The sequence below is a fragment of the Jaculus jaculus genome, chromosome 1, assembly GCF_020740685.1.
Source record: "Jaculus jaculus isolate mJacJac1 chromosome 1, mJacJac1.mat.Y.cur, whole genome shotgun sequence".
Classification (NCBI taxonomy): Eukaryota; Metazoa; Chordata; class Mammalia; order Rodentia; family Dipodidae; genus Jaculus; species Jaculus jaculus.
Window position 1 is genome coordinate 292,864,047 of NC_059102.1, and position 14,195 is coordinate 292,878,241.

The 14,195-nt window shown below is 42.2% G+C and overlaps 1 protein-coding gene across 1 annotated transcript in view; it reads left to right on the forward strand.

The window, feature by feature from the left end:
* The window catches only part of Niban1 (niban apoptosis regulator 1), a 190,749-nt gene that overhangs the window by 142,438 nt on the left and 34,116 nt on the right, over nucleotides 1–14,195 (forward strand). Inside the window, exon 6 of the mRNA XM_004658858.2 lies at nucleotides 13,316–13,431. Coding sequence (XP_004658915.2) covers nucleotides 13,316–13,431 — 116 coding nt within the window. The remainder of the gene's footprint in view (nucleotides 1–13,315; nucleotides 13,432–14,195) is intronic.

Consider the following 14,195-nt stretch of genomic DNA (forward strand, 5'->3'; position numbering starts at 1 on the left):
ACAAGAATTACCTCTTCAGTTAAAATCACTCTGGAAACTGCTGGGTGGGCCAAATGAGGGGTTGGGCTCCAGCTCTGCTGGCCTTGAGGAAGAGGAAGGCTGGCCTCATGTGGTGTGATGAGAGAGACAAGGCTGTCCTTGCATGTGATGAGAGAGGAAGACTGGCATTATGATAGGAGAGAGGGTATCGGACCTCCCCAGGCTGATAACGATGAGGGAGAATAAGAGTGTGTGCACCAGGACCTTCAGCCACTGCAAACCAAGTCCAGATGCAGGTGCTACCATGTGCATCTGGCTTACGTGGGTTCTTGGAATCAAACATGGGTCCTTAGGTTTCACAGGCAAGTGCCTTAACTGCTAAGCCATCTCTCCAGCCCAGATTTTGAGACAGGCTCTTACTCTAAGCCAGCTGGACCTGGGGCTCACTAAGTGGCTCATAATGGTCTCCAACTCTTAGCAATCCTTGTACCTCAGCCTCCCGAGTGCTAGCAGTATAGGTATGAGCCACCTCACGTAGCATGTTTTAAGAGCTATTAAATCAGGGCTGGAGACATGGCTTAAAGATTTAAAGGCTTGCCGGTGAAGCCTAAGGACCCAGGTTCAATTCGCCAGGTCCCATGTAAGCCTGATGCACATGGTAGCATATACATCTTGAGCTCATTTGCAATAGCTAGAGGCCCTGGCACACCCATTCTCCCTTGCTCTCTCTGTCCCTCTCTCTGTCTCTAATAAATAAATAAATAAAGCAGAAAAAAGTTACTAAATCAGAATGTTTTCTTTCGATGATAATTAATATTACACATAACACTATAAATGTTGAACCATAAACACGAAAACCCCACAGCTCCCCTTTTGCTCTTTCTATATTTTCATTAAATTGATGCTTAAATTTGAGTTCATATTTTACATTGCTGAACCAGGAAAGATGTATAATTTTATAATTTCTGGCAATTAAAATTATTCCAGACTACTTTTCCATAATATTCTACTTCATCACCATTATTACTTTAGTTATTCTATTCTATTTACTAATTCTGTCCTGTTTTTTTTTTATTTTATTTATTTATTTGACAGCGACAGACACAGAGAGAAAGACAGATAGAGGGAGAGAGAGAATGGGCATGCCAGGGCTTCCAGCCTCTGCAAACGAACTCCAGACACGTGCGCCCCCTTGTGCATCTGGCTAACGTGGGACCTGGGGAACCGAGCCTCGAACCGGGGTCCTTAGGCTTCACAGGCAAGCACTTAACCGCTAAGCCATCTCTCCAGCCCTGTCCTGTTTTGCTTAAACTTGTTTTAAGGGAAGTTGTTTAAGAAGGTGCTCCTTGGCCTTTACTGGAAATAACTGTGAGCATCTTAGAATTTTCATGGAATCACCGTGCTGAGCACTAATGCAGAACCACATTAAACGGGTTCTTTGTGAGAAAACATGTCTGACACAGGACCCCAGGCCTTCTACCACCCCAACACCACATGCTTTCCAAGTGTCTTTTGGCTTAAAGCAGTTTTGCAAAATTGGTATACTTTGTGGAATCAGCTAACCCAGAAATTACAAAAGAGCTCTGTTGGCAGTGCTATTCCTTCTGGTAATAGTTTGGGAATGTAGAAACTATTTTTATTGGTACATAATTGCTGGGTTCCTGTTTTAAAAGATGATCCAGTCCCTAACAACCTCAATTGTATACTGCCCTTCCAAGCACAAGGAGGAGGTCATGAGCTTAGCCACCGTCCTCACCTTCCTAATGTAGGTAGGTGCTGGGTTTCCAGGAGTCTGTAGTTGCCATTCTTACAGTCTGTGAAGAACATCAGACCTACATTTTTTTTAGGTCTTTGGAAAAGAAGTTATAACTAGGGAACTATTAAAGAGGTATCACCCTAGATAAGTATTTACCATGGTTAGAAATTTTAAATAAAGCTAGTCCAATTTTGAAGTTAAATTTACATCACACTAGAAATTTATTTTCTGACTATTGTTTTTATTCTTATTTCATGGTCCTGTAGAATGGGTTATTTACTGATAGTAACTTAGGCAATGATGTAAATTTATTTGATGTTCAGTTTCCCCCCTTTTCTGTCTAGAATGGTCACATCTGACTTACCTGACTCATGAGATTGCTGTAGGAGTCAAATGAGATATTGTGAACATACGAAATCTTCCACTAGTTCAAGATCCAGTGCTGCTTTTAATCATTGGTAATGATGATGATTGAAATTTCCCCGAGGGCCTCCTTAAACAGTGCTGTACCTGTGGGTGTTTGGGGCGAGGATACGATACAGCTGTTCTAATTTATGTCTGCAGTTCATTCTTCACTGTCTACTTGGTCCGGCCATTATACTACTGCCTCTTGTGCATATAGAAAGTGTATTCTCACAGATGTGGGTGAGTCTAATATGTTCTGGGGTCATGAGTTAAGGCTATCCATAGAACCAGCTAGAAAGAAGCCCTTCAATATTTTGTGCGCTACACTGACACATACCAATTTATAGGTAGCTATTTCCAAGAATCAGAGCAAGTGCCAATAAAAATGAAAAAACTCCGGCTGAACAGATGGCTTAGTGGTTAAATGCTTGACTGTGAAGCCTAAGGATCCCAGATTGAGGCTCGATTCCCCAGGACCCATGTAAGCCATATATACAAGGTGGCACATGCATCTGGAGTTTGTTTGCAGTGGCTAGAGGCCCTAGCATGCTCATTCTCTCTCTCTCTCTGTCTGTCTGTCTGTCTGTCATTCTCAAATAAATAAATAAAAATAAACAAAATTTAAAAAATAAAAATAAAAACCTCATCTGTGACTAGAGGTGCATCTTTTCTATTTATATGAAAACTCAGGTTGGGTCCAGATTGTTGTAAAGTTTTGACTCTGAATAAGCCACACCCTTTTCACAGTGTCATGGAGAGGCAAGTGACCCAGTTTCTGTCGTTATAGCTGAAAGGTGACCCTGGTATGAGCATTCCCACAACTGTCTATAAGACATTTTATGGTTGACACTTTAAATTTTTTTTTGGTTTTTATTTTTATTTATTTGAGAGCAACAGGGAGAGAAAGAAGCAGATAGAGAGAATGGGTGCGCCAGGGCCTTCAGCCACTGCAAACAACCTCCAGATGCATGCACCCCTTTGTGCATCTGGCTTACATGGGTCCTGGGGAATCGAGCCTTGAACCGGGATCCTCGGGCTTCACAGGCAAGCGCTTAACCACTAAGCCATCTCTCCAGCCCAACACTTTTAAATTTATAATTTAGACAGGAATTAGATCATTCTACTGAGGTTCGCAGGTGTCATTCTCTCTCCTGAGCATGTTTCAGCACTATCTCCACACACAGTTGTCAGACGATTGGAAGACTGTCCTGTACTTACCGTTTTAGAACAGAAATCTGCTCATATAAAGCCACATGTGTTTGTTGTGAGCAAATGGGAAGTTACTGATTCTATCATTATCCTCTTGGCCTGGCTCTGCCCAGACAGCTAAGTTGCATAGAGTGATGAATTAACTCAAGACAGTGGATACATTTCAGTGAATCACAGTTGCAGGCCTCAAAGTATTTTTATGATATTCAGAAGGAACGGCACCATCCTAATTTGGGGGCAAGACTAGACATGGGTCATTCTTATGTTTTGTTTTTTTTTTTAATGATTGAAAAAAAAGTAATGCAAAGGAAAATGAGATCATTATCTCAGAGAAAACAGGCCATCACATACAAAATAGTGACCCCATATCTCTTTGGAGTACCAACAGAAGGAAAGCGAAATCAACCAGGGCTATATGGGCAGACTTATGTGTAGTCAAGGACTGCTTCTGAAAGGAGAGGAAGGGTGCTTCTCCCAAGCTCAGAACTGTGTCCTTGGAATCTGCCCAAAGGGCTGCCTTCCTTCATATACTCTTACACAACGTTTCATTTTCTTTTAAATAACATGAGGAGTAACTACAAGGTTTCATTTGTGTTGATGGATGAGCAGTTGACAAAAAGGACATTTCTTAACTTACTAAAGAGGGAACAAGTTCATCAAGACCATAAATATTCTAGTGCCTGGTTTTTTACAATCTCTTTCTTCTGTGTAATTCTGCCACCCCCCATATGTGGTCTGCAAGCCACCACAACAAAAGCACCTGGGAAGCTTGTCTAAATGTGATTTCCTGGGTCCAATCCCAAACATGCTGGCCTAAGACTGGAATTATTAACAAGCCTCATTGGTGAGAATCACTCCCCTAATGTTGGGTGGAGGAGTGCTTCTCAAGATGTGTGCCAAGCCTACAGTATCAGTACTACCTTCAAGCCAACTAGAAATGCCCGTCCCAGGTCCACTGAATCCCACACTGTGGGGTGGGGTTGCCTGCACTCTGTTTAACTAGCCATCCTGGGGAATTTGATGCTCTCACACGTCTAAGGAGCATGGGGTAGAGCTATACCCATCAAGTCGCTTCAATAGCTCTTTATAGCTGCAAGGAAGAGAACCATGAATATAATCAGTTTCATCGATAACACTTGGGTTTTATTTGTAGCTATGAAATTTCAGATCAGAAGGAACTTTATGGGAGATTTAATTCAGTACTCTTTTCACCATTTTGATCCCTCTCTTCCTCTGTTTTTGCTTCTTTCCTCTGCTTCTCCCTCCTTTCCTGTGTTTGAACATCTGATAAATTCTCTGTACTAACAATTGGAGAAATAGTGATGAGTACAAACAGTGGCCCCTCATCCTTTTGACTTGTACAGTCCAAGGGAGAGTCATTGCTGACATGATCATACTAGCTGTAAAGTTATAATATCTGTAAGTGCTACGATGCCCTGAGCAGGTTTGTCCTAAAGGGATCCAAGCAAGTCTGTATAGCTTCTGCAAGGTAACTCTGCTCTGATGCGGTACTTCCCTCTTGGGGAACTTTTACCATTTGATTGGAACCCATTTCACTTGGAGATAAGCCTAGATGTTAGAAATCTGCTCTTTGTATTGAGTTAAGCTAGTATGTCACTGTCTACTTGAAACCTCATGCACCTGACTGTAGATCTGAAGCTAGTCTGAACAAGCCCTGCGGCCCTCTCTGCCACAGTTCTTAGGTTCGTGAAGAGCCCTTCTTTCTGTTTTTGGTTTGTTTTTTTTTTCCTAAGATTGTGAGATTCTTCATTCTTGTAGTGGAGTTCAGGAGCACCCTGCCTTTTTTCTTTATTTTAAAACATTTGCAACATACTTGAGCACTCTGTAGGAGCTACACTATGGAATGGTAAGCTTCGAAGAGTAAATCTCAGAATCCTTAACGACTGCCCTTATAATACACACTTCTGAACGGTCACACTCTGCCTCACAGGGTTCACCCTGACCTCACAGGTGCACAAAACCCCAGGAGTCTTCAAGTTCTGTGCCTTTATAATTCACTTACCAGTCTTTTGTTGTAGATTTTCTGTTTTGGGGGCACATACTATGTAGTATTGTGGTTGTATTTTAGAACAATGCTAGATTCATTTATCCTTATTATACTTTGTTTTGACTCTTGATTCTGTAACCCAGTAGACTGTGAAGAGCTCAGAGTTGAAAACTTTCTGGGATTTTTTTTTTTTTTTTTTTTTTGCTTTATATTCTTTGGGCCTCCCTCAGTTTCTTGTATGTAGGCAAATAAAATTTGGTGGGAAAAAAATATGCCTCTCTCTCTCTCTCTCTCTCTCTGAGTGTGTGTGTGTTTTCTGAGTAATTGACAATATTTTAAGGGTAGTATCCTACTGATTTCCCTCTGTGATGTCAATAACCTTAGTCTTTTAACCAGCACCCATCATTTGTTTTATTTAACTATTTTGCTATGCCAGTTTGTATTATCAGCCTATTTAAACTTCTTCATTGTGTCAATCAAAGTCATGTAAGACATTGGTAATTGCTTTGCTAAAGTCTAGATACAGGATGTCTCCAACAGCCTTTTAATCTACCAATCTGATATGTTTATCTAAAGGAAACAAGGACAGTCTGTCTTCACTTGTTCTAGAAATCACCACTTCCTTTGCTGTATTGACAAGCAGTCTTGGTTTTTGTTGACAAGTCAAGAACTCACTAGATGATTGCTTTTGGCTGGATGAATCTGAAATATTTTTCTGTGTGGTTAAACGCTTTCTCCAAACAATTTTTTCTTCACTAGAAATGCTTTCATTTATTTGAGAAGCATTTTCTGTTTTCTGAAGGAGTTCTTGTATCTTGGCATTTCTACTCAGAACAACCGTTGCTTCACCTCCATAAGGTACACATACACTCTTCCGTATATTCTTCTCTATTTCTGCCGGGTCTGTGTGCGCTAATACAGAGATGGGATTTGGATACCGGGTGTAGACTTCAGTCCAGGGGTTTATAGCGTAAAGTTCAGGTACTTCTGACAAGTTGCCAGTTTCTTCTCAGTGCCTGGAGTTAATCCCCATGAGAGCTGTCATCTATAATTAGTAACAAGCATTTGCTTGAGTTGGCCATTTATAAATAGGGCATTTTTTTACTTGTTCAAGGTATATTTTAACTTTAATCTGTGTATGTGTGTGTGTGTGTGTGTGTGTGTGGTGGTGTACACACGTGAATGTGCCCAGGTAGCACCCACACACTTGCCTAAGGTGGTAGAGAGGAACATCAGGTGCCCTGCCCCATCTCTCCTCGGCCTGTTCTTACTTGAGCCAGAGTTTATTTCTGACACTGACACTTGCTACTTTTTCGCAAGTTCAGTGACTCTCGTCTCGCTGCTCTTCTATGGGACTTGGCTTACAGATGCACATGGCCAAGCCCAGCTGTTCGCGTGGGTCCTGGGGTCCTGTCTGAGCAGTTCTCAGGCCTCCTCTGGCCTCATGCTGCTCACATGGGAAGTGCCCTAAACTGCTGAGCCATCTCTCCTACCCATATGCAAGTTTTAAAATCAAAAAGCAGAATGGACATCATCCATTATTAATTCTAGTGAAATTTTCATTTGCTTTGCTTTATTTTTTAGTAATGTCATGTTAGTCTGGCCCTCAATCAAGTTTGAATTAGATAGCTCCTATTAAACCACAATACACACACACACACACACAGAGAGAGAGGGGGGGGAGGAGAAATGCATATAATACTAGTAAAATCTGAATGAGAAGGCTGGTTTTATCTGTTTCAATTTCATGTAGGCTTGAATAATGTTTCTTTGGTGTTGGGATGGGGAGACTGGATAAAGGGTATATGACATATTTCTGTATTTTTTTACAATAATGTGGGCCCCAAATTATCCTAAAGTAAAACATTTTGAAGCATAGTACAGAATGTTTGAACAGGATTTGGAGGTAAGCTTACTTTTACCACATGAAAACTTAAGAAGCTAACTTGAAACTCAGTTTCCTTATCTTTTTTGTTTTGTTTTGTTTTTTGAGGTAGGGTCTCACTCTAGCTCAGGCTGACCTGGAATTCACTATGGAATCTCGGGGTGGCCTCAAACTCACAGCATCCTCCTAGCTCTGCCTCCCAAATGCTGGGATTAAAGGTGTGCAAAGTGTGGAGGTTAATTCCTACCTCATGGGACTGTTGGAAAGATGAAATGCACATGGTTCCTCCTCCATACTAGTGACTGGATAACTCGGTTCCCATCAGCGTGTGCCACCCGTCCTTGTTCTAGAGGAAAAATGAGGCCAAGCCGCCTCACTGGGGCACCCCCAGGAAGACTGCACAACCTCCATCAGTAAGAAAGGCCCATAGCAGTGTGGTGAGTAATGCTGTTATATAACTTCCACAACGCGCCAGGCAGATCAGCTAACATGGCTTGGCACAGAGGAGCCGTAAACTAGAATAACAAGGCAGCTTCCAAACCCAGGCCCAGCACAGCAGCCAGAGTCACAGTCTACGGTGACTCCACAGGCCTGGGATCTTTGGGGTTTCAGTTGACTCAGACATGTTATAAATTTGTAGAAGTGGAAAAAAACAAAAGTGATGCCTCTCTGGCTGGCCTCCTGAATAACTCTCCCCAAGAGGCCCACATTGCTTCCCTTGCAAAATCCTTAATCATCTCTCCCAAACATGAGTTTTCCGTGCAGCTGCACGGATGAGGGCCTTGGGAGAGACCATGGAGAACAGCGCATTCCTAGACGTTTCTTGCCTCTGGGGATGTGAGTGTCGAATAAATGGCTACAATGTGTCTCCCACACGTCCTCTTCTAAGATGCTGATACTTTCTTGGGGCTCTGTCCCTGCCTCTGACCTGGGGAATACTTAGTGAACAGGATCGTAACAAGACAAGCTGCAAATTCCCTAATGACCCCTGGGTGAAAGCGGGTTGGGACAGAATTATAATTTCTGGTAGGCTGGGTTTATCACAGTCAGCTGTAGTTGAATGGGGACAAGGTTAGAATCTGTGCTAAGGTCAAAAGTAAAAATACAGGTCAGAAGGAGGTTAGTTTGGCAAAAATGTCACATGAAAAAGGTTTGGGAATTTTATTGGACCACAGGAAAGATGTGAGTCAACAGGATCATGTGGTGATATTAAAAAGAGATTAGAGATCAGTAAAAGGTCAGAGAACACCCAGTGTATTACAGTTCTAGAGGTCAGGTTTTAGGAAGGTGATGGTAAGTTTGAGTGGGTCATGGTGAGAAGGCAGAGTGGAATTAAAGAGCCAAAAGATGCATCGTTTAAAGAACTGGTGCAGGAAAGTAAGTGTGTCCAGCTGATAGCTGGGTTTTCAGAACCACCAGATGGAAGAGGAGTAATGACAACTATTTTGTTCTGAGAGGGAGAATGGAATTAGTAAGAGAGAGAGAGATCATGGAAACAGACATTGGCTCGATAGAAGGAAAACATTTCAAATAATTAGATCAGCTCAGTGATGGAAAGAACTATTTTATTAAATTAAAAGCTTTCTGTCACTAGAAATATTCGAGCCAAGTCCAAGAGAGCATTTGTCCAGGGTTCTGAAGGATCCCAACATGGAACAAGAGCTCAGGGTAGATGACCTTTAAGATTACTTCCAACTCTCAGGCTAGAGAGATAGCTTAGTGGTTAAAGCACCTGCCCGAGAAGCCCAAGGACTCGGTTTTGATTCCCCAGGACCCACGTAAGCCAGATGCACAAAGTGTCACATGCTTCTGGAGTTTGTTTGCAGTGGCCCTGGCATGCCCATTCTCTCTGTCTGTCTACTCTCCTATGTATTTCTCTTTGCTTGCAAATAAATAAATGTTAAAATAAAATTTTAAAAAAGGATTACTTCCAACTCTCATATTGTTTGATTTAAGTAAGTGTGAATGCCAAGGCCACTTATGACATGCCAGAGACACTTTTTCAGCTCTTGGCTCTGATTCTGACCAGCTGTGGAACCTTCAGTTAAGAAATGAACTATTTCTTTTGCTCCAGTTTCTTCACCCATAAGATGAGGAAGCTGAATGAATTTAATGATGCCCACATTCCTTGCCTTGAGCATTATTGTAATTACAGAACACAGGAAACCAAGAATCTAGGCTGTTGCCTGCCATTTTTCTATGTCTGCCTGCAAGGAGAAAGTTTTGTGAAGGACCAGAAGCCATTGTTGGTTCTGCAGGCCAATGAACTGAACTCTCAACTTGGTTTTCTGGCAGGAGAGAAGGTTGATTTGAACCTCCAGTGTGCTCTTGAGATCTGTAACAGGAAGTTGATCAAATGACTAGTAATCTGGTTTTTATCAAACACCTGAACTGGGTTCAGCAGTGCTTTTGAGAACTGAAGAGAAATGAAGGTCATGTTCCCATGACAGTATAGCTCTGTCTTTGGCAAAGCAAACCCTTGTTCTTGATTTGCTTAATGACCTGTCAGTCACTGTTAAGTTTTGTTTATAACCAGCAGAGTAAACGTTCATAGAACACGTTACCCTGTGGCAGATTGGGTCTGAAAATTTTGCACAAATCAATTCACATAATCAGTTTATAAGCTGAAAAATCTAATGATGGGTTAGGTTTTCATTACACTATGGAAAGGGAGGGGGCAGTTAGAATCTAGTTTTCCCTAATAGGAAAGAGCTTTTCTTCTCCCAGGTGCCATTGCCCAGTGACTTGACTTGAACTTGTTTTGTGGTCCATATGACTACTGATCCCTTTCTGCAGACATGAAAGGACTTCTTCTCCAGCACTACCACATTTCAGTTCTCCTTCCAGTCCTTTTTCGACTTCAGTCTGAAGCCCACATCATTGTCTCCAAATTCTTTTCTTCAGTTATTTTTTCCCAAAGATTTTTAGTAATGAATTCATCAGTACAACTGTCATTTGCTTTGATGGAGATATAGAAGGGTGTAGGCAGGATGTAAAATACCTCCTCCAGTCAACAAGTCAAGAAGAAAGAAGGAAGAAGAAAAATTATGCTGCTGGTGATGAAGGGAAGAGTTTAAACCTTCATTCCTTGGCTGGTGGGTCAGGCCATATTCACTCCATCCAAACACAGAACCACAGTTTCTCCCATCTCTTTATTTCCTCAGGCTTGAAATGAAGACAGCTGTTAAAAATAAGAACACATGAGTCAATCTTGAATCTCCACGTGGTAATTACAGTTTCCATCTCATTTAGCATAGTCCTTACCATTGTGCTGGGCCCATATTACCGCCCCTGTGGAGAGAGCACTGCCGCTGGTGTTGGCAATTTTATAGCAAGACCCTAATTTTCATTTTTTAAACCTCTGAGGTTAAACACTAAATCAGCTGCCAAGGCAAGAAAAATAACAAGACAGAAAATAGTTCAATTTGAAAGCTTGATTCTTAGGACATGCCTTTTCTGATTTCTGATTTTGACCAAATGTCTATGTTGATATTAGAAATGTCAGTTCTGGTCCACATTTTTGAAGGAATAGATGTCGGCCTTCGTGGTAGCCTCAGTTGTGGAGAGGAAGAGTTTTGCTTGAACTCTTGTGATTTCTGTGGGTTGAGATGTATTTTCTCACTCTCAAGGGCCCGAGACTTTGAAAAGAGTTTTTCCACACTCTGTTAGTTGGTTTTCACCTTTCAAGGCGGATGATCATTAAGGTCAGTGATGCCCCCAAATCAACTGTTTAGTACTTGTCTACATAATCCCACTGTCTAAGGCTATGTTGCCCCCCACCCCAAGTGAACCAGCTGCTTTCAACTGACCAGTCTACTATTATCCTACAAGTACAGTTTATATGCTACTAGTAAGGGCACTGTGCACTGGAAACTCGTCCCTTTTATTCATTTCATTTCTGTTTGCTAAGAGTTGATTCTTTTTTAATTTCTTTTTTCATTGACACTTTTCATACATGTAGTACATAATGCATTTTGATCACAATGCCCTCCGGTTACTTCTGCTGCCCCTTGCCCCATGTGCCTTCCAGTGAAGCCCTTCTTTCTAATTAGTCCTGCTTCTATTTTGACTTTTATTTGAGGCAGGGTATCACTGTAGCCCAGGATTACCTGGAACTCACTCTGTAGCCCAGGCTGGCCTCCAACACATTGGTGATCCTTTTACCTCAGCCTCCCGAGTGCTGGAATTAAAAGTGTGTGCCCCTCTGCCAGGCTCAGGTTTCTATTTTCATGAGATGTTTTCCCCTTAGAATTGATTCTTTATGGTTCAATTTGATTTTGTTTACGGTATTAGGTATTAAACCTATCAAACTTAGGGCTTCATATCTGTTAAGTACATTCCAGCACTGAGATATATTCACAGTACCTTGTGAAATTATTTTTTTTAATTTTATTTATTTGCAAGGGGAGAGAGAGAGAGAGGGAGAGAGGCGGGGGGGGGGGGAGAGAATGGACATTCCAGGGCCTCTAGCCACTGCAAACGAACCCCAGATGTATGTGCCCCTTGTACATCTAGCTTACATGGCTCATGGGGAATCAAACCTGGGTCCTTTAGTTTCACAGGCAAACACCTTAACAGCTAAGCCATCTCTCCAGCCCTTAAATATTTTTAAAGTTCATTTTTCCCACTAATATTTCTACAATTGTGTTGTCACTTCATCCTCTAAGAGCTGGTTTAGTTGGTCATGGTGGCCCATGTTTGTAGTCCTAGCACTCAGGAGATTGAGACAGAGGATCACGAGTTCCAGGCTAATCTGCACTACATATTGACACCCTCAACTAACAACTAGTTCTATATGTTACTAAGAAATATACTTTGAGGCAGAGTATTGTGGCACATGCCCTTAATCTCAGAACTTGGGAGGCAGAGGTATGATGATCACTGTGAGTTCAAGGCTACTCTGAGACTACAAACTGAGCTAGAGTGAGACCCTACCTTGAACCCCACCCCCCCAAAAAAAGGAAAGATACTTTAAGGCGGAGTGTAGTGGCATATGCCTTTAATCTCAGCACTTGGGAGGCAGAGGTAGGAGAAATACTGTGAGTTTGAAGGCAGCCTGGGACTACAGAGTAGCTTCCAGGTCAGCCTGGGTTAATATGTGACCCTACCTTGAAACCTCATCCCTTCCCCCCCCCAAAAAAAAAGAAAAAAGAAAGATACTTTAAAGTCCCAGCTCTAACTTTCATACCCAATATACCATCAATAGATAGTCATTCCTTTACTGTGAGATATTATTTAACCAATATACTGCCACTTAAAAATCCAAATTTTGGGAAATGCTGGAATGTGAATCCAGGACTTTTTGTACATGTTAGGAGGCTTCTCTACTACTATGCTACTTCCCAGCCCCTAAAATCCAGTGTTGTGGGAAGGAAATACCCATCCCACTAGCATATGAGACAGTGCAATGCAAAACTAGGAGCAGGCTTAGAGTTGGGCTGCCTGAGATCTCACTGGCTCCCCCACTCACCACTTCTATGACCTCGGGCAACCAATTCATTGTTCGGTGCTTCGCCTCACCTATCAAATGAGAGTGAGAACTGGACTTTCCTCCAAAAGGTTTTCCAGTTCTCAGTTATATTGGTGATAACCTAGATAATCAGAATCCTTCTACATGTCAGCACCTTTCATTTGCATGAACTAGCATATTGTATAGATGTGCTTTTGACAAGAAGCTGATGTCAGCTGACAAAGAAATTGGATTTTGTTTGTGACAAGGAGAGGGGGACCCTCTGGGCTCAGAGGCACTGCTAATGTATGGCTGGTGTGAGAGGTCACTGTGGTCACATGGAGTCACCAGGTGCTTGGGGGCAAGATGGGAAGCATATTGAAGAAATGGAAGGGGTGATGTGCTGCTGCTGGCAGTAACCAGTGTACTCAGTAACTGATCGGCTTAGTCATGTAATGCACACCTAGACATGAACTTCAAATGGATGCGTAGCTTTTTCTGTGTCTTGCTGTTTCCTGCTATATAGTTGGTAATGCTACTTCTGTGGCTCATCACACTGGCAGCACTTCAACAACAGGTGATATAGAACTCTGTGTCACTAAATGCCTCCTCTTCTTTCTTTAGATTACATGAAACAGACAACATTCGAAGCTCAAGCCTTTCTAGAAGCTGTACAATTCTTCCGACAGGAGAAGGGACACTATGGCTCATGGGAACTGATGACTGGCGATGAGACCCAGGTAAAACGAGGCTCAGCATTTCCAGTCCTCTCTCCATCTGTGTGGTCAGGTCAGGACCATTTTAGTGAATGACCAAAATAAAAGAAAGAGGTTGAAAGAATGGAAGGTGTGGATCCAAAGCCATTTCTCTAGATTGTCTAGATAGAGGCATTTGGTCAGCAAGCTGTTGAAAACTCAATATTGAAGACCACCAGACTGGGCATTCAGTCTTAGTGCCATGGCTGCAGAGGGCAGAGCTGTGCCCACTGCCCCCTATTTAAAGGTTTATTCTTGGGCTGGAGAGATAGCCTAGCAGTTAAAGGCACTTATCTGTGAAGCCTGAGGACCCAGGTTCCATTCTCCAGGACTCACACAAGCCAGATGCACAAGGTGATGCATGCATCTAGAGTATGTTTGCATTGTCTAGAGGCCCTGGTGTACCTATTCTCTATTGCTCTCTCTCTCTCTCTCTCTCTCTCTCTCTCTCTAATAAATAAATAAATAAAATATTTTAAAATAAATTAAGTATTTAAAAAATACTTACTTGGGGCCTTGGCAGGTGCTCAGTGGATAAAGTGCTTGCTAAACAAACCGAGTGCCTGAGTTTGAAACTTCAGAGGCCACAGAGGGCGTCTGCAATCCCAGCATGCTGAGGGCAAGCAGGGAGGCAGACACAGGAAGGTTTCTTGGAAGCACATGGGCCAGTTTACCTGCTGAATACAATGTGGACATCAATGAGATCAAAAGCCTCTGCCTTATGACAAGGCAGAAGGTGAGGACCAACA